General features: G+C 47.5%; 1 protein-coding gene across 1 annotated transcript; it reads right to left on the bottom strand.

The window, feature by feature from the left end:
• Positions 1-26,575, bottom strand: AHCY (adenosylhomocysteinase). The gene is made up of 10 exons (XM_071446727.1): positions 26,418-26,575; positions 24,605-24,795; positions 21,768-21,843; positions 19,870-20,022; positions 13,743-13,855; positions 10,914-11,121; positions 9,429-9,516; positions 8,452-8,569; positions 3,938-4,132; positions 1-978 (listed from the first exon to the last, which is right to left on the bottom strand). Exons 1-10 carry the CDS (start codon positions 26,443-26,445, stop codon positions 847-849), a joined length of 1,302 nt encoding a protein of 433 aa, XP_071302828.1. The 5' UTR covers positions 26,446-26,575; the 3' UTR covers positions 1-846.
• Positions 26,576-27,472: the final 897 nt, after the last annotated feature.

Below are 27,472 nucleotides of genomic sequence, written 5' to 3'. Positions count from 1 at the left end.
TCAGGCCACAGTCAGATCTTTAATAAAAGCACTTGAAGTCAGTGACAAACATGATACAGCAGACATGACAACTCAGAGAAATCAAGTTGGGGGTAACAGTGTGCTGCTGGTGTCTGCAGAGGACTGAACAAGGCCCCTAAACCCAATGATCCCCTCAGTGGCTCCTCAGCTGCTCACAACACTCTTGAAGGCTGCTAAAAGTCTCTCTTGCCTCACCCCTCCTCAAGCTGGTATGGCAGAAGCACAAAATGGTCTTGATTCTGACCAAAACCAAGGAAGTAAACTAACCCAGGAAAAAGCTCCAGCTCTAATCTCTGACAGGAGGCTGAGTTGCTTTTACAGCAAGGAGACCAAGCAACCCATATCCTCCCTATTTCCTCCAGTTTCACAATATGCACTTTACCAGGGCACTGTTGTGGAGAGGGCCTGCCACTGTCAGTGTCCTACTGGGATTTACCTGATTGGAGCAGGGCATGGCAAAAGCATCTCCCTGCAGAAACCGTTCCCCACCTCATGGTGAGCTGTTCAAAGCTGACAGCCACTTGTGTGGCATGACTCCATATTCTCATTTAGCCACCTTCTGTCCTGTTCCCCTCACTGGAGCATTACAAACCAACAAAAGGTGCACAGCATCCTTTTCACTGTGACATTAACTAAGTAACCAATTCTAATTCCAGGAGTCAGTGATCCTCATCCACTGACAGGGCCCTGAAGGCTCCCTGGTAAGGGGAGGGGTTGTGCAGCACTGAGAGGAAAATGGCTAAAGGCTTGTCCTCAGAAGCCCAGCACACACAAGAGCTTTGGAAGGTTGTATCCCTGCACTTTGGTCTTTGGGCAGCCATCTGCTCAGTATCTGTAGTGGTCTGGCTTGAAGGGCCCATCTCTGGACAAGCCCAGGTATTTGGCCTGTTTGTCACTCAGCTTTGTCAGCTTCACACTCAGCTTGTCCAGATGAGCAGCAGCCACAGCTTCATCCAGCTGGAAAACAAAACATTGAGATAAGAACGTCAGAACTGAGTTCTATTAGTTCAGGAAGTCACAGTCCAGAGGGCAAAATGAATATGTGGAGACCAACAACAGCAGCAACAAGGAGGACTTAAACTGACACAGCTCTTTTCCTGCCAACATCCCTCACCTGTCTGAGCACAGACCTGCACTTACATGGAAGAGCCTTGTGCTTTTGAGGGAGTCAGGTTAAGTGAAACAAAATTTTATATAATCAAACCCTTTTCAATCAATTTACCCATTCACATCCATCCAACAAGAAAAGAACAGAGATCAAACTCTTCAGATAAAAGAATATCCAGTTTGGTAAAATTATAAAGTTTCCACTACAAAGAAAAGATACCTGGACATACTACACTGTCATCCTACAATATTATGTAAGTCCTAACACTGGAAAAAAAAATTCCTGCCCTCTCCAGATATCCCATCTTAGGGCCACATAAATAATGAAATTCACTCCAGAATCTCCAGTTCAGCAAGACTACTTGTATCTACTGGCACTGTCTTCATGAAGAATAAAACCAAGGTGGGCTGTGGGACACAAGCACAGAAAGGTTGAGATAATTTCTCTATCCCAGAGGTGTCAGGCAGATGTGTAAACTCAAGAAACTGAAAAATTTAGAAAGTTAGAAGGCAATTAAGTGCTCCAAGAGCAGGTACAGGAGAGTCAGAAAACAAACAGGAGGATGCTGACCAAGCTGCTGTGTCAGGGGGGATGTACAGCCACAGGGGATATTCAGAGGTAGAAAGGACAGCACAAGCAGGGATCAAGGACAAGCCTGACCATTTGTAATTCCTGCAAAACCAGGCAATCATTGCAGAGTAAACAGATACAAGCTAAGTCTAAATCCCAGCAGCACAGAGAAAACCAGAAATATTTCCCTCATATTACTTTAGTAGACATGAAAGGCTGCAATATAACTGAAGGGCAGTAGATAAACAAAACAATCAAGGGCCAGCTTGTGAACCAGCAGGGTCTAAATGATTCAAAAACTAGTCCTGGATTTCCCCCTCCAAGGGCCTGTGGTAACAAAGCCACTACTCTGAAGTGATGCCATGCCATGAACCAGGTAAAAAAGCTCCATCTGCACAGAGGGTAACTCACAGCAGCTCAGCCTGCTCACAGTGACCACTGTGGACCTTTTCCCTTGCCTTTAGGGAACCAGGACAGCCAAAGGTGACAAGACAAAATCAGAAACCTAAGGGGAAATGGTTGAAATGGTGGCAGTGAACCATGAAATCCACCAAAGAGTCAGATAAACCATGAAAGAAAGAAAACCTAAGGGGAAGGTCTGTGTTTAGGAGGGAAACAAGTATTTAAGCCTAGTACATCCTGTCAAGATGTCATGAAACAAAGGATGGTCAGAAATTGTATTCTCATCTGGTTGATTAGACAGGGGTGTGAAGCTCTCACAGGTGTATTTCCAGTGAATTTAAGATTTCACCCACTTGAAAAGGAACTGAGTCCCCGACAATTCCCAGATGAGGTTTTCAAGCAGCAGCAGGGATCAATTGTTTCACAGCTGCTTCAGCTTGGGGACTTCAAGACTTAGACATAAACACACACAAATTTAGACAAAGATAAGCCGACATTCTCACCTAAAAATCAAAGCTAAGCAGGACAGATTTATGCCAAGAACATAGAGACAGGAGTTTTCCTGGATTTCCAGGAACACACGTTGCAGAAATGTGTGCAGGTCTGCAATGGCCAATCAAAGCAATATTCTTGCAGTCAAAGAAAGTGCAGGGTAAGGTTCTTGGTAATTGTTAAGTCTTGCACTTGGACCTCAGAGCAATTACACAGAACAAGGAAAGGCGTTAACCCAGAAAATTATCACAGAAAGCTCTTTTGTTGGTTCTGACAAGGTGACTGCTTTATTCTTTGAATAAAGCCCTCTGTGAGGCACAGAGGGTCAAAAGTGTTTGTCACAGTGGATGAACCTGAAGAGATCACTGCCATATGCTCCCCCTTAACAGGCAAATTCATATTTAACTGCTTTGGGCATTACTTCTCATTTCTTTGTACTTCCAGTTAAAATATGCTTACTAAAAATTGTTATTCTGTGAAAGGATGAAGTCACATTTCATCAGCAACACGGGGATGTATTTTCAAGAGAACTGTCAATAAGACTGTTCCTTTGAAGACAAAAGGTGTGGCAGTTTGCTGATCCACTCCTACACTGCATTTCTGATATGCTTTGCTTGATCCTTAACTAATGAGTTTGTAAACTTAAGTTCTTCAGAAAACACCTCATTAATAAGCCCAAACATACACATTCTACTTCCCAAATGGAAAGTATTTTCACATTTACTCTCACACCTGGTTGTGCTCCAAAAGCAGTAGGATTTAACTCCAGCATCTTTTTCCATGAACCATCTCAAATTCTCAGGCTTATTTTGGAAAATTAAAACCACGTTAGTTTTCTAAAAGGAATATGCAAGCTGTGACATGATCCAGACTTTTCCAAGAACAAAAACCACAGAGATAAGTTTAAAGGGAAATCTGAGGAAATCTGTCATTAATATTTTGTGAAGTTATTAAGACCAGATCGTGATAAGCTCTCTCAGGTGCAAATGGGATCAGGACTCTATCAACCACAGTAAAAGGGATTCAGTTTCACTCCAGCTTCAACTCTGCCCTTTGCTGCTAGACAGGTTTGTAGAAGGAACAAGCTGATTGGTAGAAGCTCTCCAACTGCCCTGAGGCAGCACAGGGCTTCCCAGCACCTTAGAGAAGGCAAAAAGTGCTTGGATGCTCTGTCACAGGACAGGCAAGTCCCAGTTCTGCACACAATAGATCAGCCCATTCACACCCAGCACATGCAAAGCCAAACATCCTCTGAAGGACAGAACCTTCAATGAGTTCAAGCACCAACAAAGTCACACCTGAAGCTGCCTTCCTTACCAGCACCCTTGTGTGGCTGTCACTCACCTTCTTTGGCAGGAAGTGGACCCCCACAGCATATCTGTCACTGTGGGTCCAGAGCTCGATCTGTGCCAGGACCTGGTTGGTGAAGGAGTTGCTCATGACGAAGCTGGGGTGGCCCATGGCACAGCCCAGGTTCACCAGGCGGCCCTCGGCCAGCAGGATGATGTGGCGGCCGTTGCGCAGGGTGTAGCGATCCACCTGTGGGAGCAGCAGGGCCGCGTCAGGCACGGGGCAAAGCCGGGGCTCAGGGGCCTTCCCTGCCCCTCAGCAATTCAGGTGTAACACAGACACCCTTCTCCCTAACCCTGGTGTTTGCAAAGCCTGCAGCAACCCTGGCCTTCACAGCACACACATCTCAGCATCTGCTTTGTACTTCACCAGCTCTCCCCACACTCCTTCAGCCAGCTCTCCCCACACTCCTTCAGCCAGCTCTCCCCACACTCCTTCAGCCAGCTCTCCCCACACTCCTTCAGCCAGCTCTCCCCACACTCCTGGCTTTTCCACATGCCAGTGTAGTCTCAGCCAGCTGTGATGGGAATGTGCTGCTAGCAGTAAATCCCAGTTCATCTACACCCACTGGTCACAACTGGTGTGTAGTGACAAGGAAGAGGGAACACCTCTGCATGCAGCAGTCCAGAGCTTTGGCATCTAACACAGGGAACAGCTGGAGCCCTCAGCCTGCTGAAGGTCCCCTGGAACTGTTCCCACCTCTGCAAGGCCAATACATACAACAAAGAGCTGTCCTGGCTCCTGGTGTACCCTGCTTTGCTCTTGGGGGACCACAGGCATGATCCTCCCCAATCCACCCCAGGCACAGCAGGACTCTGCACACAGAATCCAGGCTCAGATGGGCTAAGGAGACAGAGCCTCAGCTGTGAGAGTCCCACACAACTCAGGAGACAGATAAGGTCACTGTGCCACACAACTCAGGAGATAATGTCACTTAACATGTGCCCCAACTGCCTGGGCCAGACTGGACTCCTGCAATGTTAAACTTAACTCTGCTTCTTTTGCACCTCTCATTAGCTCCTCTCTGCCCTGCCTTCACCCTAGAGGAGGTTACAATATTAAAGCAATAATGAGACACCAACATGGCCCATAAGTCACAAGAATACTCAGTATTAACTGGTATTTATTGCTCACTTCATACCAGGCATTTGGAAGTAGAGCACTTTGGAAATACTTAAAACATAATCAGCAACCAACTTTGACAAAGCCTGATGCTTCAAGCCATTTATTTTCTGCTAGCACAGCAGAGCAACTGTGACAGACCCAAAAGAGTCCTTACTCACAGCTATATTTAAACTTCAGAAGCTAAAAGTCATTTAATATTAAGTAAAACACAACTTTCAATTTTGTTCTTAAAGCTTTGTCCTGTAAGTTAAAAGCCACATGTGATGAAGCTGTAATTGTAACAAAACTCTCTTCTGAAAATCATCCTTGTTCAGGACTTCAGCAGAGATGCCAAGAGCAAGCCAATACAAACCATGTTTTTTATAACAGGTATTTTGCCTTCAGAGGTGGTGTGTGTCTCCACCTGCCTGCCCCAGCTATGCTTCAATCACAGCATCATTTTCTGCTTCTCAGGTTCACATGACAGATTATTATGATATCAGGACAACACATGCAGGCAGTAACCACCTCAAAGAGCAGCCCTAAATCAGCCTTGATTTCTCCTGCCCAAAAGCACTCAGCAGGTGGGATAAGAATGATCCCCCCCTGAGCAGCTGCAGTTGTTATTTTGGATGCCAATTCTCCATTGTGGACTAGCAGTGACAGTGCTCAGTGCACCCAAAAAACACCACATGGGCCATCAGGAGATTATGGGAGGAAGTAACAAAAGAGGGAACCAGATGGGAAGCAAAACATGAAAAATCCTGAGAACAGCTACAGTGTTACTTATAACAAACATTGCATTTACAGACTGAACTACTGAAAGATAGTTGAGCAGTTCAAGTAGCATTTCAGTTTTGAAGTCTGAATTGGGTGGTTTAGGTGTCAAAATCTTGTATCCTTACATAATATCCACATAACTTGCCCCTGGACAGCTGGATTGTGCATAGAACCCCACCCCTTCAGCAACCTGTGCTGACTGGAGTCATTCAATGCACAGGGGAACATGGAAAATGTAAAATTAATGCAGAGAAATAAATACAAAATAGTAGTGGTACCAGCAGAGGCTGAAGTCAGTACTGTGGAAACCCATCTCATATACAAGCAGACAGAACAGACTGATTTGTAAACTCAATAAATTGCTCCAGAAGTAGAATTCAAATTATCCAAGCAATAAGCTCCTCTCCACACTTAAACAAATGCCTCCTCCTTTTTCCTACTGGAATTTGTTTGGCTCTGGACTTTCTGGCTGCTTTGCACTTCCCTTCCCATTATGTGGGAATAACTTACAAGCCAAAGTTCACTGACCTTGACCTTTCCTTGCCCTCTCAAGTTGAGTTTGTGCTGCAGGTCAGTCTCTCATACTCAAACACAGCAGAGCAGGGCTGCAGTGCAAACCCAGAGCCAAACCAACCTGCCAGCTTTTCAGCAATAAGCCTATTTCCTCCTTAGCTGTCCTCTGAAAGCAACACATGAGTCACAATAGCACAGTAAGATGTTTTTCTTATTAAAGTATTAAACATCTCTTCAATCAGCCCAGCACTGGTACTGAAACTTTCATGCTGGACACAGTCTCAATTACTCTGTACCTCCAGCTGAAGTTAAACACCTTCAGCCCTGGCATTAATCCTCTCATCAAGAGAGATGTTCCTCATAGAAAGTCAGGGATTTTTTGCTCTTGTACTATGTTCCCCTCTCTGGTTCAGGATACAGAAAAGAAGCTGCCAGGTTTTAGTAAAAATCTGAATATTTAGAAAGTTAGATTTCTTCAGCATTAATCCATATGGACAAGCCTGACCCCAATTCCATCCTTTTCAAAAGGTAATTTTATTTTTTTTTTAACCAGAATCTTGTTACAAATTTTCATACCTGAGACCACACTGCACCTTACTACACTGTCATCAATGCCAGACTGGCCCCTCAAAGCAAGCATTTAAAAAGGGATTTACTGCCTCTGTGCAGGGAGTTTGTATGGTACCATATTAACACCCACTTAAATCTTCAACAATTTATTCTTCAATCAGTCCAAGGTTTAGTTTTAAAACAACCTGAGCTAGCAGAAAGCAGGCAGGTACCTGTGAGCTGAGCAGAGTCAGCTCCACTAAGGCCGTAGGCAAGAACAAACCTGAACACAGTGAGAATTTGAGGGTGTAACTCCAGCCCTGGTTAAGGCCATGCAAAGTGACCCAACATACCTTTCACAGGTGCTTAGTCAGACTTTGATGTAGGTGGCCAATAAGTCACAGGGGAGTTATGAAAATTGGAAGGGTAAATGGAGATCTGAGAGGTATGTTTGGGTGTGGTGTTATTAAAAAGTACAAAACCTGTCACAAAATCCAGCTATTAGCAAAGATACTCCCTCTTCAAAAGGTAACCAGAAGTCCCTCACCAAGTCAGATAAAACCTGGTTTGCTTTATGGTTGTCCCTCAACGCTGGTGTGACCAAGCAGTTTTGATGTAGTTCAGTTTTGTTTCTCTGCTTTAAGATACACAGTTGAAAAGCTGAAATTTTCAGATTCTGATTTCCCTTGTGTAGCTACAGCCATAGCTTAACACAAATACATGGCAGGCATGCAAGCTGAGCAAGGGTAAAACATCCTGCCTGTTTAGAAACACAGGTTTCTAAAATGAAGGCACCAAGTCTGGAAGAGAAAAACCCAAGTTTGGCAGAGCACCAGGTAGGCTTTCCTGAGGCTTCAATTTCAGAGTAGATTAAAAAAAAAAAAACACACCACACTTTGAAAACAAAGAGGTGTGAATTTTTTCAAACCTTGACAGAATCCCAAAAGTCATTCCATTGAGATTCCCTTAGGACCATGACTGTTCTGCTGCAGAGCAGTACCAGAGCAAACAGCTCCACAAGAGGAGATTTAGGTCAGGCACCAGGCAATCTATGGGCTCTGCTCTTGAAGTTTATAGGGTGTCTAATGGTCTGCTCTGTATTTCCCATCTATCTTGCTTTTGGAAGCTGAGCTATGACATTGTTTTCAGCTCAGGGCTACTGAAGCAAGCACATTTGCATACCCCCTGCCCATGCCCCAAACATCAAAGCTGAATGGACTTGATGCAATTAATTGTCTCTACAACCAGCACTAAGCTTAGGCTCCTGTCTCTCAAGGAAGTGGCAACACATGGAGGAAGATGTACCCATACCAGGCACTTCTCCCCAGAGATCACCCTGAGGCCTTGGGCACTGGCTGGAAAGAATTTCTTTCATGGCAGCCCAAGACTATCATGTGCAGCTTGTCCCAGGTTAGCAGAATCTGCATTCTGACCAGAGCAACAGTGGCTTCCAACAAAGCTAGAAACACCAAAGAAGCTGAAGAGAAATACTCTCTAGAAATGGACACTGAGTAGCTACTGGTTTTTTTCCAGCAGGAGAGCCTGTGGAAAGGCTGCCTCACCTGAGGTTTGATATTCACTGCCTCCACTGCATTGTCATTCAGCCACTTGGCATCAACTTCAACATCAAAATGGCCAATATTACACACTATGGCATCATCCTTCATCTGCTCAAAGTGTCTGCAAAAGAAAAGAAGTTGTATCAAAAGTTGATCCACACAGTTTTCTCCCTCAGCAGATGCTCCAATCCACAGCCCTGAGAAGTGCCTAGCTCAATAACTGCATTGACTCTCACAAGGTGTGTGGGGCTGGTAACCCCTCCAGGCATGGCAAGTCTGCTGGAAAAGCCTTTCAAGCTTCTAGAGAAGGACATTTCCCAAAGATATAAAAACTTTCTGGAGAGAAAGTATTTTCCCAATATGGAAAGTAATAAGCTTTTGTTTGATTGGTCAAAACAAATACCTGCAGTTATTCTCCTTACACAAGAAATAATTTTCTTCATGACTTTGAAGTTCCCAGGAGTTTTACATCTCTTCCCACATACTCTGATCTTCCATTATAACATGTACAGTCATCATGGCAAAGAAAGGAAGGAGTCTGTGTGGAGCTGGGGATATAAACTGAGATCTAAGAAGCAGAACCAAACACTGCAGGGCAGCACATTGAGAACAGGCTGGTTTCAGCTGCTGATACGCACCCACAGATAGAATCACTTTCAACCTTTACCTGCCTCCCCTTCTGTTCACATTTGTCTGGCCTAACACAGAATTCAGCCCTGATGCCTTCATTCTCCAAAAGTCAATCTACCTCTCTGCAGATTTTGTTTCTCCATCATTACATTCCATAAGCCAGGAACAACTGCAATGTGGCAACATCCAACCAAACTGACCAAAGACTTAATTTCTCACTAAATTCATGCTAAATTCTGATGTCCACAAGTCAGATTGAGTGCTAACTGCTGACAGGTTATAATTGTATTTTAGAAAAGAAATCTAATTGTACAGGTATGCTTTCACTAAAGCAAGTGGCTTGGCCATACCTGCCCTGCACAATATCAGTGCAGCCAGTGGTGGTGACAAAGATGTTGCCCTCTTTGCAGGCCTCCTCCATGGTTGTAACTTCATAACCTGAAAAGAGAAAATGTTACTTCTCTACACAACCACCAACATTTATTAACAAGTGGGACACAATACTAGAAGTAGAAAAGTACAGAGAAAGAATGAGTCAAATGTTTCTGCCAAAACCTGGCCTAGAAATGATGCAAGGTAGTGGGACACTGGTCTCGCTAAACAGCAACATGGCACAAAAACCACCCATCCCTCACCCTTTCCAAATCTGTGGATCTGTGCAGTCTGGCACAGCACTCAGACTGAATTCAGGGAGTCAAATTTGCAAAAGAAGTGTCCCCACAACACCTGCAGTTCTTGGCAGGTATGAACAGAAATGGGATAAACTGGTACCAAAGGCACAGTTACATGAGGCACCCAGCTCCAGAGCATGCCCTGGGCTCAGCTGGAAAGACAGAGAGCATGGCACTGCTCTTCAAAAGAACCTATAGATGGTAAGGCCTGGTGTTTTTTCATGTTTTAATTCCAGTCAAGCCTCATCCCACACTGGAGATTAGAACTGCAAAACTCAGACAATCCCTCAGCCCATCACCACCACGGTCTCTGAATCCTTGATTCACAACACACCTTCAAGGCCTCAAGTAACAAACTCCTTCCCTAACTGCAAGGAGAGAATTCCTACAGTTAAATTGGATTCAACTGTACCTCAGCAGGGACAGGGCTGAAACCCACTGCATCTTTCTTGGCCAGCACTCATTTAGTGCTCTCCACAGACACACAGACCCTGTCAGATGCCCCAGTTGCTGTTATGAGTAGAAAAGTTGCCTATTTTTTTAAAAGGTTGCAGAGTTCACAGGTTGGGCCAGTTGCTGCCACGGTGCAATTCTGTTTGTTGTTGTAATCACCTGTTGTTAATAGTTTTTTGTTAACTACCTGTTGTTGATGGTTGGGAATTCCCCTTTTTGTAGAGTGGCACCCTGCTGCTTCCTGGAGAATGGCACCCGAGAAAGTGAAGAGGAGGGGACAACAAAGTTGGCATGCAAATGAGGAAACCCCTCACCAAACCTAGCAAAAACCCCTAAAAACAACGAGCCAACAGGGAACTGAGGGATCAAGGTGATGTCCAGACGTGAGGAACAGAATCCAGTGCCTGCTAAGACCCTTTTTACCCCTCACCCTAACCTAAAAGATGTCGGCTGGAAAGAGGAGCTCGAATGTCAAACTGAAAAACTGGGAATGTCCTGATGCTCAGGTGAGGACAGAACCCCCAGCTCTGCCTGCAGGCCAGTAGACAAAGCTGCATTTTTCCTCCCCCTTTGTGCCTTTCCTAGAAGCAGCGGTGCCATGAGCGCGACCCGTTGGTTCTTCCTACCTGAGCTGATTTTTAATAAAGGCATTAAAAAGGAGAGAGATCTCCTGCCCTGTTTATTTAAGTTGCTGCTCTGCTCAGCTCCCACCTTCCATGGCTGCCTGGAGCGCGTTGATGGGGTCGATTTCCGTGATGATGACTCTGGCTCCGAAGCTCCGCAGGGCCTGGGCGCAGCCCTTGCCCACGTCCCCGTATCCTGCCACCACTGCCACCTTCCCAGCAATCATGACATCTGTGGCACGCTTGATGCCATCTATGAGGGACTCTCTGCAGCCATAAAGGTTGTCAAACTTGCTCTGAGGGAGAAAACAGAGCAGTTTCAGAACAGATGAATGCCACACAAGTGAAATTTCCTTAAAGAAAGAAAATGAACTTATGTGCAAGTACTAGGAGAGTAATTTAAATACTTTAACCACCATGAGGGACAGGAAGAAGACAACCTGGTTAGATGTTTTTATTCATCCAGTTTCAGTCTATGGAGTTATATCAAACACAAGCTTCAACATGGTGAGAAGCATTTCATAAATACCTTGTATCTACTGACCAGGGCTTGGACTTGCTAAAAACTTATTAGAGGTAACCTGAGTGTGTTTCACACCAATGTAGGTCTGAGTTCCTAAACCAGATGTTTATCAGCTCCTTGCTGCTATTTATTAGACAATGAACTGAACCAAGTGCCACAGGAAGGCAAAACACACCAGCAGCATATCATCTTATCTCTGCAAGACACATCCAGCCTGCAGAGCAGCAAGCTGCCCACACCAACCAGGAGCAACTGGTTCTTGCAGCCCCAGAAGATCCAAATTACATCTTTTCCCATGAGGAGTTACCCTAACACTGTCACTCACTATTGCTCAGACTTAGAAAGATTCAGCAAGCAGCCATTCACAATAATGGTCACTGCAACCAGGACCCCCTGGATTTCATCTCCTAATGCCCCATCACACAACATCCTCCTACTGTAACACTGACATTGACAGCCAGACCCTCCAATCAAAAGTGCCCAGCTAAGTCAGACATCAAATACTACCTCACCCCTTGAACACCTTCCTAAACTCAAACACACCTTGTTGTGCTAATCTTTGTAATGCTCCTTCTTCTTCTGGAGCATTTTGTTCTGGACAGGAGGAGGGGCTGTACAAACAGATTTGATTCCTTGGGGAGTTACAGAGACCAAGAATTTTTAAAGAAGCTGGCTACTAATGTTGAGCTGTGCTTTACTATTGCAAGGAAGCAATACTAAAAAATCCTGCATTCACAGCAAAATACTGGTCTCAAAGCCTGTCCTGGCTTTCTACAGCCTTAGGGCACCAAGCCTTCTCGCTTTTACTTAACACAGCACTGTCTGCTACAGGCAATCCTAAGATTAAATTCCCACAGGCAGCAACCTGGTCTAGTGGAAGGCACACCCACAACACCAGCAGTTCTTGTAAGTATGAACAGAAATGGGATAAACTGCTCATGGCCAAAATGTAACAAATTATACCTCAGATCCAGAAATTCCTGACTCAGTGCCTATAATCATTACCAGGGGCATAGCTGCCATTAATGTATCAGAAAATTGTGTTACCAATTCTTCAAATTCTAGAGCTAGTACCAGTTGGTATCCCTCTTTCCTAGTCCTGCAGATTTTCCATGCAGCATGGAGGAAAGAGCATGGTCAGTCAGATTTGATTCCTCATCACCAAATCCCCCAACTGCAGTCAAAGCCCTCCAGGTGTCTGTTCATTCCCATGCAGGTAATAGAGCAGAGTGTTGGATGCAGACATTTGCCCCACCCAAAACACATTTGAGTGGCAGAGGGGAAGAACAGAGCTGGCTGCTGTGCCTGCCTTCTCTCCCCAAATGTTAGCACAGGAACCTGGCACCAATTGGAAATAGCAAAGTGGGAGAGCAGAGTTTGTCATCTCAGTTGCACATTTTCCCAGAGATCTGTAATTGTGGCCAGTACAAATCTTGTACTGTATAAATACCAAACAAGACTTGAAAACAAGCACTTGCTTGGCACTAGAATCCCAAATCCCTTTAAGAGGCTTTGTTAGAAACATCTGAATTTCCAAGTCTACTAAACAGTACTAATAATTATTATGCAAGTGGCACAAATCTGGCTGAAAAGGATGTGAAGAACTTCCTTCAACATCAACTGGACTCCAGCCGACAACCTATGAAGTGTCAGTGTTGCATCTTAGTGAGCAGAAATGAGACCAGAAAGGCAGGCCAAACATGAGAACTGCCAACCCAATAGGATGATGTCTGTATGGAACTTGAAATAGAGTCAGTAACTAGATTAAAAAAACATCAAGATGCATAAACCTTTAGTACACCTTTAATTGCCACTACAATTCATCTGCAGCCAAAAAGCACCACCACCCTTTAAAAACCATTCCACTTCATTCTCAATTCACCAGGCTTTATCTTGGAAGCAGTACTAAAGCTAAGCAAGGGATAAATAGATAAATATCTCCCTCCTGCCCTCTCTTCTGCATCTGCTGCTCACAGATCAGCCACAGGCTAACCAACCAACAACCTTGACCAGCACAAGCTCAAGGAAGTCACACTCTCTTTTCCAGCTGGTATCTGACACTTGCCTGGGAGCCTTTAAGCTGCTCAGAGTGAGGACAGGCTCCTTGCCACAGGTACTGACTGCCCAGGAGTCATGATCTCCAAAAGTGTGTTCATGTTATTAAACAGCAGAAGAATGGATGTCCTTATATACAAAAAAACCCCTTGATGTCCTGACAACAGGGCATTTACAATGACATCAAGGGCTCACTTTTAGGATGTGCTGGAAATCTCTGCTCAGAACCAGATCAGGAGAAGCTCAGCAAGAGAAGGAATACTTTCATGGCAATGACAACATCCCAACATCAAGCTGGTCAGAGAGCAGAACACTGAAGAAAGGCTCTGTCTGTATTACCTTGGTGACAGAGTCATTCACATTGATAGCTGGCACTTTTAGGGTCCCATTGGCCTTCATCTTGTACAGGTTGTGAACCCCAGTGGTTGTCTCTTCTGAAATACCTCTAATTCCTGTGGGAAGAGTAAAAGTATTCACCTTAGTTGGAGTCAATGCTGTGCAAATCAGGCCATCCAGGTCCTGGGAGCATCCCACAGAGGCTTAAGTTCAACAGTCCCTTGGCTGTTGAGAGAACAGGGAAGAGATGAAAACCCTCAAACAACTGCAGGAACACCAGAGGACGTGCTTCAGAGCCATACACCTGCTCACCTGTGCTGTGCCTGCCCGGCTCCCGGGGCACGCAGGCGGGCGCAGGATCCGGGCCCGGGGAGGGAACGGGGACGGGCCCGGGGCCAGGATCGGCCTCAGCAACGGCCCCGGCCCGGCCGCGCTCCGCGGCGCCGCAGCGCCCTCTGCTGTCAGCCCGGGGCACCGCTCAGCCCGGCCCGCAGGGAATGTCCTGAGCTGGGAGGGACCCCCAGGATCACCCATGGCAGCCCCAGCCCTGCCCAGACACCCCAACAGCCCCACCCTGGGCATCCCTGGCAGCTCCTGGAGCTCTGGCAGCCTCGGGGCCGTGCCCATTCCCTGGGCAGCCTGGGCAGTGCCAGCACCCTCTGGGGAAGAGCCTTTCCCTGGTACCCAGCCTGAGCCTCCCTGTCCCAGCTCCAACCATTCCCTGTGCCTGTCCCAGAGCAGAGATCAGAGCTGCCCTCGGGAGGAGCTGCAGCCCTGGTGGGATCTGACCTCAGGCTCCTCCAGCTGAACAGACCAAGTGCCCTCAGCTGCTCCTCATGGGCTTCTTCTCAAGGCCCTTCAGCCTCGTCCTGTCCCTCCTTTGGACGCTCTCCAGCAGCTTTAGATCTTGTTTATATTGTGCTGCTCCAACCTGCCCCCAGGACTCGAGGTGGGGCCACCCCAGTGCAGAGCAGAGTGGGACAGCCACCTCTCCCCCAGCCAGCCTGATGCACCCTGGGACACTCAGAAGCAAAGCAAGGATTGTGCTCCTCAAGGTCATGCCCAAGCTTTGATTTTCACCCTAAACAGCATTTAAATCCTTGTTATTGTGCCTCCATTCTTTCCTCACTGTGTGTCACTGGGTTTCAGCATTTCCTCCTGCAGTGCCATTGTCAGGACTTTTTTTGCACTTCTTTCCCTCTCTGCTCATTTTATTTTAAAATATTTTTTTCTGTGGACAAACCCATGCTCTCTTCTTCCAGGCCTCCCCAAGACATTACCAACCCTCCCCAAACTCCAGTCCTGGTTAAGCTTGCAGAGTCTGCCTGGGGTGTGGGATGCAGCCAGGCTCATCCCTGGTCCCCCAGCTGCAGATGGGGAACCCTGGGCTGTCCTGTCCCAGCAGCTCCCCTGGGATGAACAAATGAACACAGGGCATCTGCAGATCCCCAGTGATGGAAATTTGGCCATGATGTCTCACCACTATTTTCCCAGCTCTGGGGCACCCTGGATGGATCCTGGAGCTGGTTCCTTGTCCAGGACCTACTGATGGCTCCTCTCTGCACCCTGAGGGACTGCAGCTTGCTAGTGAGGGCATGGTTGCACTGGGGCCACCCTTGGCTTCTGGCTTGTCCCCCTCCTGGGGGAGCCCCCTTCTTGCTGCTTTCTGATGCATCTTGTTGCAAAATCCTCATTTTGGAGTTCCAGTCAATTATTGCTGAATACCTCAGCCACTTCTCATATGGCTTCCCCTCAAGGTCCTTCACCATCCTTGTGTCCCTCCTTTGGACACTCTCTAAGAGTTTGACATTTTTCTTACATTGTGGTGACGAAAACCACACAATGTTCAAGGGGAGGCTGCCCAAACCCAGAGCAGGGCAGGCCAACCCCCTCCCTTGACCAGCTGGTGATGCCACCCATGACACAAATGGTCCTCCTGGCTCCAGGGCACTGCTCACTCAGAGATGCCAAGTCTGGTCCAAATCCATCCTTACACCTCAAAAAATCCAGCTGTGAGCTGGTCCAAGCCCAGGCAGGAAACTCTGAGAGCAATTCAACATGGTTTTCACAACAAAATTGACAGATTCCCCAGTGGAGCCTGAGACTGAGCCATGAGACCCTCCCATTGCTCCCCAGACCACTCTGTAGCACATGAAGGAAATGAGACCAACAGCACTAGAAGAGAAAAGGCTGATTAACTGGAGAAGGCTCCAGAGAGCTCACTGCAGCTTTTTAATACCTGAAGTGGGCTTACAAGATGTGGACACACTGTTTAGCATGGCCTGTTGCAAGAGGACAAGGGAGAATGGTTTTAAATTGAAAGAGGATGATTCAGACTAGATATAAGATACCATTTTTTTACAATGAGGGTGGAATAGGCTGCCCTGAGAAGTGCTCTAGGTCCCATCCCTTGGAATGTTCAAAGGGCTCTGAGCAACCCGAGTTGAAGATGTCCTGCCCATTGCAGGCAGGTTGGACTAGAGAGCCTTTAAAAGGTCCCTGCAACCCAAACCATTCTGTGGTTCTGTGATCAGGCCGACTGATCCCCTTCACTTCTACCTCACCACAGGGCCTTCGACAGCCCCACTGCCCTGATGGTCACCTGCTGAGGGAATGCATTCAGGCTTTGGCATATTTAGGGCTTGCTTAGAGGAGAAAGGAGAGTTTAAAGTTCAGTGCAGCCCTGTGCACAGTGAAATGGAGGATCTGTAGACATTCTCCCAAAAGCATCAGCTTCCAGAACAACTGCCTGGATCATGGACAATCACCCCCTTGAAGAAAAGCTTTTGGAGGTCACAGCAGGAACCTCCAGTTCAAACCTGCCCTCTCTTCCTATGTATCTGGCAAATAAGAGACACTCTCCTCATCCTTCATCTCTCTCCAGGTGAGAGTCCTGAGCTTAGCAGATTCTCTTTCCACAGCACTAAGCAGACCTCACAGCCCATATGCTGTGGGAACTCAGCACATCGTTCCCGATGTCCAGAGTTGCCAGGAGAACCCTTGGGGGTCTCAGAAATCCTGGAATGTTGCCAAGAGTGCTTGGTGGCTTGATTTTGATCCATCCACAGAAGTGACAGCAGTTTGAGGACTTGAGAATCACTTTAGAGTGAAGGGTGTAAAAGGGACACATTTAGAGAGTGAAATATAAACTTTAAGGTTTTTGGTACAGGGGGGTTATGGAGACAAGATGGAGGGATCAGGGCGTGTCTCGTCCTTCTTCTTTCTTCTTCTTGTCTTCCATCTCCTGTGGTGATGTTGGCACTTGGGGATTGGTTTATGGTGAAGGTGCACTTGCCAACATGGGTGAAAAGTATTGGAAAATAAAGGTAAATATCATGTACGTAGATTTTAGTATAAAAGGACATGACCGCCCCGTGGGTGGTCACGAGTGCCCTTGGCTGCCTTGCAGATCAGACCTCTGTTGGGCAGACAGAAAATTTTGTAGATAAGAAACAATAAACAATCTGAAGATTGAAAAGCTGAAGAGTCCAGACTCGTCCTTTGAAACGCGTCCACCCAAGAACCACCCTACCCATGTCCAGGCACAGACAGACAGACGGACCAGACAATATGCCAACAGCTTCCCCTCCCTGGAGGCAGCCCAGCACTGTCCCAGGTGCCATTCACAGCTGCTCTAAACCACTCTGCAGCTGCCCCAAGTGCTGCCTACACCACTCATGGTGAATGCCTGAGTGACTGGAGAGCAGAGAAGGGCCTGCAGCAAGAACAAGATTGAATTAAACTGACACAACCTTGCTAAATGCTCAGACCTGTATTTGTCACCTGAGCAATGAGCAAGTCTGATCAATGGCTCACAAATGAGCCAGTCTTCCCCACACAGGGCTTTTGCACAGATGACTTTCCCCATTGGTCAGTTCTCATTTCCCCCCCTTTCTTCCTTTATTTATCTTGGTATTAAGGGCATTTGGCTTAATGGAATAAGCCAACAGTACAAAGGCCATTCTGCCCTCCAACTGCAGGCACACTTCAGGAGAGAGGCAGCTTACTGAGCAGTTTCACATACACATTTAACTTGTCTCCTAGTTGAAGGAATACTACTTTCAACTGTTAGCTGCACACTAGGACCAAACTATTTAAATTAGAAGCAGCTGAAGCATGGAAGACAATTCCCTCTGAAATTAGCCCAGAAAACTTATCCGGCCTTTAAATGGCAAATGGCATTTTCAGCTGCCTCATGCCAAAATGCCTCCCATGTTCACAATCCACACACTGTGCAGGCTCTGCCAAAGTCACTCTCATTCTACCTCCACAGTGGTCACATCTCCCCACAAGCCCTTAAGATATATTAGCCTCTGTTAGCTATAAGATACCAAAATTTGATGCTACACCTCTTCATTTAAACAGACTTTGCAGCTAAAAGGCTAAGCACAGATCTCAGGTTAAGGAGATCAAGACTCTACTCTGTGAGTCCCATTCTGGAAGTTTTTCTGTTTCTAAGGAACAATGGACTGGAAAGTAAAACAGATCAAGTTTGTCATCCTCTACAAAGGATGAGATCAGTCTTAATTTACTGAACTGCAAGAAGCTTTTCAACTACAGCCAATGCAGACAGTCATACATTTTGGGAAGGGAAACACTGACAGATATTGCATCCTCCCTAGACTTTTTAAAACCCCAGAGGAAGAGTCATTTCTATGAATTTAGGAAGCAAACCCAGACAGGGATGTTTTTTATCAGAGGCAGGCTACACACGTATGTAAAAACCTGAGACAGTTCAAGAGCCACTGTCCTACTGCCCTGTACTATACTGGTGCCTTCTTCACCAGGAGCACAAGACTGGCAAGAGGATGAAAAGGGCTGGAGAGGAGCAAGAAGGACAACAGGAGGGCTGAAAGTGTGAAAGGAGCTCAGCTCAAGCACCTCTGGAAACAGAGACCAACCAAGGTGTACATGGTAGGGAAACAACCCTGCAAAACAGAGAATGAACATGGGAAATACTTTCTTTGGCCTCTGACAACACCAGGAAGACAGAGAGGGATGACCAATTGTATTCCTGGGCATCAAACATGGGAAAAGCAAGAGGTCATGCATACCACAAAGAGGCAACCCAAGAAGCACCAGAACTTTGATGGAAGAGAGGCTGAGCAGAGACCAATGAAAACTTTCCATCACAGTTTAAATAACACCAAGATGTGAGTGTTGGATTATAGGTGACATCAGGCTGAGGATGAAGGACAAAGTGAGGCTTGTCACAGAGAAGTTTCCCTCTTTCTGGTGCCCCTACCTGCAGCAGCACATGGATGAGGAGCAAAGCCCCACACTCCCCACAAACAGCCCTATTCACAGCCTGCCACCTTCAGATTTTTTCCTATCTTATTACTAAAGCAGAGCATGAGTCAGAGGAGAGCTGATCCAGGCTTCTACAGCAACCTCCCCTCTACAAAAGCACCAACAGACCCCACTGTATCACCACCCAATTTCCTCCACATCCCAGACCAAACATGCCCCTTAACTACCCTGGGCACACATCTTGCTGCAGCACAGCTGATGGACAGTGGCAGAGCTAAGGAGAGTCTGTCATACTCACCAGGCACAGATCAGCCTGTTCATGTCAAATTCCCTTCACAGAAACTTTTTACATAAGCACATGCTAGCAACATTACACTGATCAGTTTTACCAACTTGCACTGAAGGCAAATCAAAGCAAGAGTTCCTGACTTCATCAGCATCTTCACTGACAAACTGAATGAGTATTTAAGGTGGAACTGCTCATTTTCCACAGAAGGCTACAGGTGGTCATGACTTCATTCAGAACTGCACTAAGACAATGGGTAAGAAATGCATTAATGTAAAACTGTTAATTGCACACAGACATTGAGCTGTTCTAGAACACAGCCCTCCTCCAGGAAGCTTTTGGCATGACAGCAGAACTACCTAGAGGTCATTTTCAGGTAATGGGTTCAGTGAACTATGGCCAGGACAGGTCACTGCAGCTACAGAGCAGAAGTGGAAACAGATCCTGCAGGTAAGAGATTCTGGTCTTGAACTGTAAGGAATTTTCACAGCCTGTTTGCACATGCCTGTCCCTCTTCCCCCACATCTTTTTACACCCCCCACCCAAATAGCCTGCCAGGCAGAACTGTGCCTGCCAAAACAAAACACAAGTCACCTTTCAACAGCTGTGGGTATTTGGTATGAACTAGGTTGGTAAGATCTCCACCATCATCCAGAATCATGTTGAGGGGCTGCCCATCCTTGAAGTACAGGGTCTGCTCGATGCACCACAAGTATTCCTCATCTGTCTCTCCTTTCCAGGCAAACACTGCATGGGAACAAACACAAACCATTAGCCAGTTTCTTACTCAGCATGTAGTGAAGCAGCCAAAGGAAGATTTCATCAGCAGCTCCCAGTAGCAGCTGACAGACAGATGATTATCTGTGCCTGCAGGCCAGCAAGGACATTTGCACTGAAAAACAGACCTCAGAATAATCACTGTTCCAAGGCCACAAACATGGTCAAAATTTTGAGACTTCATTGTTCTCCTTATTCCTCTTCCATGTTAAAAAGGAGAAGACAAAGCAAACTAAAGCAGACTCACATCCACAGCACCCCATTCATTAGAAATAACCACTGGACAGAATGATACAGATGAATGAATACACGACCACAGCATTTTCTAGCACATCAGAAAAGAGGGACCAGATTTCAGCATGAGCTAAGCAGCAGAATATAAACTCTTCACCAGCTCTGAGTTTAAATTCTAGTCTCTCTAGCCCAGCACTAAAATCCAAGCTGAGGTGCCTCATCTGCTCTAATCAGGGTGTATTTCTATGTCAGTACAGCCTTAGCAACAGGCTGTCACCACTGGTATGTTGCATCCACTAGGATTTCTTTCTTTCCAGGCATCTGTACTGTCTTCCTGCTGTACTCAACCCTCAGAAGTACTCAGCCACTCAAACACGTATTGGGTACATTATTTACACACCCCAACATTCAGCTAAATCATTGTGTTTTCACTGTTTACATAGAAAATTGCTTGAGCCATGAAGAGCCAATCATGCAATTGCCTATTCTGAATTAATGTGTGTCAGGATCTCATATTGAAGCCAAAGGACCAGCATTCCTCCAGGGTCTCACAAATTTGTGAGGCACAATATTAACAAAGAGAGCAAGTTCCAAAAATAAGGATACAAATGGCAATGGTCACACACTTTCACAAACACTCAACCTGTAAATGGCTCTTCAGTTGAGTTTTGGGTGCTGAAAGCAGTGAGGAAGACAACCCAATGTCTAAAGAATCCCATGTGGCTCTCTGACATCCCACACTAGAGGCAATGCCTGGAGCTGGTAGTGCCAAAGGAGCTGATGAAGGGTTTACTTTGCTGCCATAGAATGTGCCACAATTAGGGAAAGACCTGTGCCAATAATTATTTATAATAGAAATGAGAGACCCCTCCCAAAGCAGACTGCCAGAAACCAAATTTAGCCTCTGCCAACAGCTGGGCTCAGTTCCCAGCACTGAGGATTACATTTCCTTCAGCTGAGTTACACCACAGACAGCTTCAGGTATTTATACTGGTCCATGAGGAATTCCTCCTTATTAGAACCTCACAGTAACAAGACAGCAGCATCCTGATACAGCACCTAAGGGATATTAGGCAGGAACACAGCTGGGCTAACTCTAGCCTAAAAATATCTTGGGTATTGACCCTGCCACTGTGACAGGGTACATTACCTTTCCCAATGCCTATTTAGGACAGAGCTTGCTGGAAAGCACCAAACACATGCAGCTGCACACACCTACACACCACTCCATTTCATCACCCAGCCCTTTCCATCATCTTAATGAGATCTATCAGAGCCCAACAGCAGCCTTTGCTGGGAGACCTGGGCACAGGCTGATGCAACACAGCCTGAATCAAATGTCCTGGTTTGTAAAAACCACTGCTTCTGATGGGCTGTTTCTATCCTCAAGCTTGCTCAGAAGATCTTGATGTGTACAGTTTGATTTAGCAAGAACAGGCAGTACAGCCCAACTCAGCCAAACCAGAACATGGAGAACTTACCAGGGATACCAGCTTTTGCAATAGCAGCTGCAGCATGGTCCTGGGTGGAGAAAATGTTGCAGCTTGACCATTGTACCTGGAAAACAACCAAGTTTTGTTTGCTGAACAAAGTTCTGAGATATCAGGGACTCTATCAAACACAGGACTTAAAAAGGGAGCAAGAGCAGAAGGAAATTAGTGCAGATTCCTGCCATTTTCAGTAGCTCTACAAAGATAAGGTGAGAACCGGGTGTCTGACTAAGTCAGGGAAAATGTCACATGGAGAGAATGTGAATGAGCTTTAGTTGTGCCATATTATATTCAGCCATCTCCTTGCTCACAAGCACTTCTTCCAGACAGCCAGAGCACACTCCAGATCTTCAGGGGGGCCCAACAGGCACAGGATGGGTTTGGGAAGTTTTGGTGAATAAAGGTCAGATTTTCAGAACAGCCCTACAGCAAGTCCACTGAGGGTATGGACATGCAGCAACACACCTGGCACTCACAAGAGTCAGAAATGCAGTTGAAACATTACACTCAATCCAGGCATTCTCTAAGATTATGCTCACCCACCTCCCACTCTGTGTTCCAGTCATGGAAGCTTTTCCAGCTGAGCTAAGTGTTTTCCTCAGATTTCATAACTAGGCTCAGGCACCTAGAAAAGCAACAGCATGTTGCTGAGTTGCACTGAAAAGGATCTGCACACCTACTGCAGCTCACAGCACCACATCCCAGAGCCACATACCCTCTGCTCCCCACAGGGCTGACTGGCAGCTATTCACATGTTCACTGGCTACAGAGCTTGAGTAGAGAGGGCAATAAGGCACAAACATCCAGCCTGTTTTCAGATACTCATCCCACCTGATCAAAAAGTGACATTTTGAAGTAAAGGGTGCAGTAGGAAGCCGCCTATACTACCAACACTTGTCATGAAAACACACCTGGAAGGAGCACAGGAAAACAAAATCCATAACCTAAAGCTGCACCTCCTCACCTGGGTTTTTGCAAGTTCCCCCCATACCAGCAGGTGACACCATGGGGGCAACTTGCAAAAACCCAGGTGAGGAGGTGCAGCTTTAGGTTATGGGTGTCATGACATTCAAAAGTATACAGAATACCTATATACTGTTTACACTTCAGACTCAATACAGACTTGTGGTAGTGACATAGAGCCTAGAATAACTGGAACACCTGACAGGCTCAGACACTAGTATTTACATCACTGGGTATGGAAAGGATTATTTTTTGTTACAAATTATGAAGCACAGAATAATTATTCTATCTTTATTAACCCAGCCAAAAAATGGCCACCAAGGTTACTATGCTGCAGTGAGCTACATCCTCATTACATGGGCTATGATTTTATCAGTTTCATTCCTCCTCCTCTGGGGTTTTCATTCCTCCCTCCCTGGCACCAAAGTTCTGACAGAACAGGTGAACCAGGGCTGAATCCAAACTCAAATCAAAGCCTAAACTAATCCACAGGCATCAGGACAAGGAGTTCACACAGCAACACACACCTTTAAAGGTACAACCACATCTTAGAGAAACCAAGTCTCTGCAGGTACCTGCCTGAATGACTTGGATGAATCCCATATATCACTGGTCTGGGGTTATGCTCAGCTTAAAGCAGCTTGGCAATGTTTAACTAAGCACACAGCTGCCTCCTAGGCCAGCCATACTGGGATGCAGCAACCAACAGGATCAGCAAGGAGCTTTCCCAAATTTCAATGGCTACTGCTTCCTTTTAAATCCTGCAGAGGGATAGGAGTTCCACATGGAGTGCTGGAACAAAGCCAGTACTGTACCTCCACATCAAAGCTCTCCTTCAGCACTGCACCATTTGCAACCACAGGACAGCTCTGAACAGGCTGGGGAACCCCTGCACAGCAGCATGTACCCTGCCCAGGCTGACCTGGCACAGTGTCCACACCTACCTCCTCCTCTTTTTGAGGAAACACCTTCACAGCTACGGAGGAAACTCCTCCTTCTCCCAGCACCTTTCAATCAGCACAACCCTGCTCAATTCTTAACTGTTTCCAGAGAAGGATGCCATATAGGGCACCTCTGGGCAGCCAAACTGCAGGAAGAAGGAACTTCAGATCATTTACATACTTAACAATCCATCAAAATTCCAGTCAGCTCCCTGCTCAGCACACAAGCAATGCAGATTGTGCTCAGATACCTGGCTCTCCTCATGCCCTGTACAGCAAACACTCAGCTGTGACATCCAGACTTCATTCAGCAAGTCAGGCATGGGACACAAGGCAGTAAATGGCTTCTGAGTGGCTCAGGCTTTAATGTGGATGAGAGTGACTGGTTCCTAGTCACACAAAAAATTCAGTGGAGATCCCAGCCCTTGGTCCCTGAAGCCACAGTGCACCCCTTTTCTTTTCCTGCACAGCTAAAGGGCCAGCACGAGCTCTCAGTAAACTTCATTAGATTTTGCTGACATTACCAGGGCAGAGTGGGGTTCTTAATACAGGCTAATCTATGCTGGAGGCAGTCCCTAGAGCTGCAGCATGAGCAGCCACAGCACTGCAAGCCCGAGCACAGCATAGGTGCGTGGCAGCAGCTGTGGGCACTGCCCAGGGCACTGCACACAGGGCACAACAGGCATTCAAAGCTGCAACTTGACCACAGGAAACACACACACCCACACCCCAGAGGTGCTGAGGGCAAGCAACAAGCTTCTTGCTCGAGGAGAGAAGACAAGACAATCCCTCCACGTGGAGATTGCAGCCTCATCCAAAAAGCACAGATGTTTGCCAGGATTCCGTAAGGTGTTACATAAGCAGGAGCAGTGACCTGGCAGAGCATTACCCAAGAGCTGAGGGAGAAACTCAGAGCCACGTTACCTCAGCCCCCAGCACGATGAGGGTCTCTATGAGCACTGCTGTCTGCACAGTCATGTGGAGGCAGCCGGCGATGCGGGCGCCTTTCAGGGGCTTGGATGCAGAGTACATCTCCCTCATCTTCATCAGCCCTGGCATCTCATTCTCTGCAATCTCAATGGCCTTGCGACCCCAGTCTGCAAGGCTGATGTCAGCTGCAAGAGAAACAGGACAGGTGTCAGAGTTTGAATAGCTGAGACCTTGGTATCTGTTCACACACTTGTGGGTAGGCACTGGCTGCGACAGCTGAACTGAACACCCAGTAACAGCTGGGAGACAGAGGTACAGAAAAACCAGACCCTATTCCAGTTACTTCCTGGTTCTTTGCTATGGTACACAAGTTTAGACCAAACCTAACAGCCCCTCATGCTACTCCAAGAGGGTATAAATCAACTGTGATCTAGTGCACATACATCCCGAGGCCCATGAATTCAGTAAGCCACAGCCTTAAGCACTTTTTACAGACATTCCCCAAAAGTCCCAAAACTTCCTACAGGATTTCCACAGTATTGACCTGCGTGTAGGGAGGGGTTGGCTGTAGGGCACTGGCTTCCCACACTGAGAATGCTCCCTAAGAGTGCACCAGGAGCTGAACCCAGCTTAGCTCCCACTCCTCACAGCAAAGCTGCAGGTCCTTCCCCATTGGATCCACAAGAATCATTTTAAGTGACTGTAATTATCTTAGTTACCAGTCTACTTCTACTTTTGTAAAAAGTATCTACAGCAGAAAAGTCCAGCAAAAAATGAGCAAGACAGATTTCTGACAGGCTTACTGTATTCATCATGGATGCCCAACCCCAGCCTTAAAAACACAAGGGTCAAGCAGGTAATGCCCAGCTGCATCAACTCTGCAGCAGCAGCCAACACAGATTGTCCTTTTTAGTTGGTTTGAGATTCTTTGAGAGATTTCAGAAGTTCACCATTCCATTTAGACCATAGTCAGATGCTTTTTTGTCACCTACCTCGTGAACACAGATTGTTTAGAGCACTAGGGAACACCAGAACTCCGAGTCAGACTGCTGGGTTTAACACAGACACACTAATTGCATTCTGCTGCAGAACGAAGCCTGGGGCCACTGAAGCTATTGCACGTGCTAGAGCTGACTGGAGCACAGCCTGTACACCACTAGGACTGAAACCTGCCTGAAAACAGGCCAGGAAAGGACGATAGAAACAAACATATCAAGAGGAGGAGGTTTAATCTTACCCCTGTTAAGGGCTTGGTAGCTTAACCAGGGCTGCTTTAAAAATACCCTACAGTATTTTAGGTTCAGAGCCTCTAGGGTAAATTATTTATTAATCTGAGCCTTACATACCAATGTTCTTTGAATGAAGCCTCCAAGGAACACCCAACTCTTTATATAAACTGGGATTCTTTGTGAAGTTTCAGGTCTAGTGAAATACCCGCCAAAACCTTCAGGGCACATGAGTCAAAGGTCCCGGGATGGGAAATACTTTTACCTTCGGAGCTAAGCCTGTTCCCGCCAAGGGCTCTGAGCGGCGGGAGAGGGACTGGGCAGCCGAGCCGGGAGAGCGGCACAACCGCGAGTGGGAAGCCGGCGGTGCCGCTCCCTGAGCCCCCTTCCCCCGCGGTGGCTCCCCCAGCGCACAAGGGGCTCAGGCCCGGCTCCGCCGCGGGCAGGACCCGCCGTCCTCCCCCCCGCGGCCGCATCCAGCGCGGCGCCCCAGCCGCCGAGGCCGCGCTCCCCGCACCGCACCCGCCCCGGCCCGGGAAAGGTGCCGAGCACGGCGAAGTCGGCCCAGGGCTCGCACTCACCCACTTTGTAGGGCAGCCGGTCCGACATGGTGGAGCTGCGTGGCCGGCGAGCAGGAGGAGACAGTAGCACCTCCGGGCGCGCTTTAAGTAGAGGCGGTGCCGCTTGCGTGAGGCGGGGCCGGGCTGCGCTTGGGCGCTGGGCCGGCGCTTCTTCCGGGCCGGGCCGGCCGCGGGCCCGCCTCCTCTGCGAGCAGCGAGGGCGCGGGGTCCGTGGGCTGTCCCCAGAACGTGCCCGTCCGCAGAACCTGCCCCCCGCTCCCTAGAACCTGTCCCCCGCTCCCTAGAACCTGTCCCCTGGCTTCTGCCGCAGCTTCAGCCCCGTGCCCGAGCAGGCTCTGGCGGCCGCCGCACCCCCCACCGCTACTGGTGCCAGCACGGGAGCCGGTGTATAAATATCTGCAGGGATGGCTCAGAGCATGGACCAGGTTCTGCTTCCTGGGACCCAGCGATGGGATAAGAGGCAATGTGCAGAAGCTGAAGAAAGTTCCACCAACATGAGGAAGATATTTATTTTGCAAGTGACCACTCACTGGAACAGATTGCTAGAGAGGCTGTGGAGTCTCCTTCACTGTAGATATTCCAGGCCCGTGCTGTGGGATGGGTCTCTTTGACCCAGGATGTGGGACCTGAAGCCGCACTGTGGTCCCTTCCAGCCTCACCCATTCTGGGATTCTGTACCATGAAGCCACAGCAGGTCCCAGGGCAGTGCCAGGAACAGCCCCGATTCCCGATGCCAGGCCTCACCACATGGACACTGAGCAGACAGCACTCCCTGTTTCACTTCCCAAAGAGGATCCCATGAGATGTTCAGTGTGAAGTGTTACTCTTGGGCACACAGACACTGCAGCAGGGCCTAAAGCAATGGGCAGGATACAACTGGTGAGATGCCAGGCAGAGCTGGGGCCAAGGTGTGAGCAGCTCTATCGCCCTGGACCTTGGACTTGGCTGCAGGCAGTTCCCCTCCCCAGCCTGCAGCCCTCTGCCAGGTGCTGGGCAGGGCTGCCAGCCCCTAGGCACAGCCAATGCCTGCTGCGCACGCAAGAGGCACAGCCCCG

This window comes from Agelaius tricolor, unplaced genomic scaffold (assembly GCF_023055355.1).
Source record: "Agelaius tricolor isolate 1412-34295 unplaced genomic scaffold, bAgeTri1.0.p SCAF_23, whole genome shotgun sequence".
In the NCBI taxonomy this organism is placed as follows: domain Eukaryota; kingdom Metazoa; phylum Chordata; class Aves; order Passeriformes; family Icteridae; genus Agelaius; species Agelaius tricolor.
Note: the sequence above shows the minus strand (reverse complement) of the source record. Positions and strands in the feature narration are given on the sequence as shown.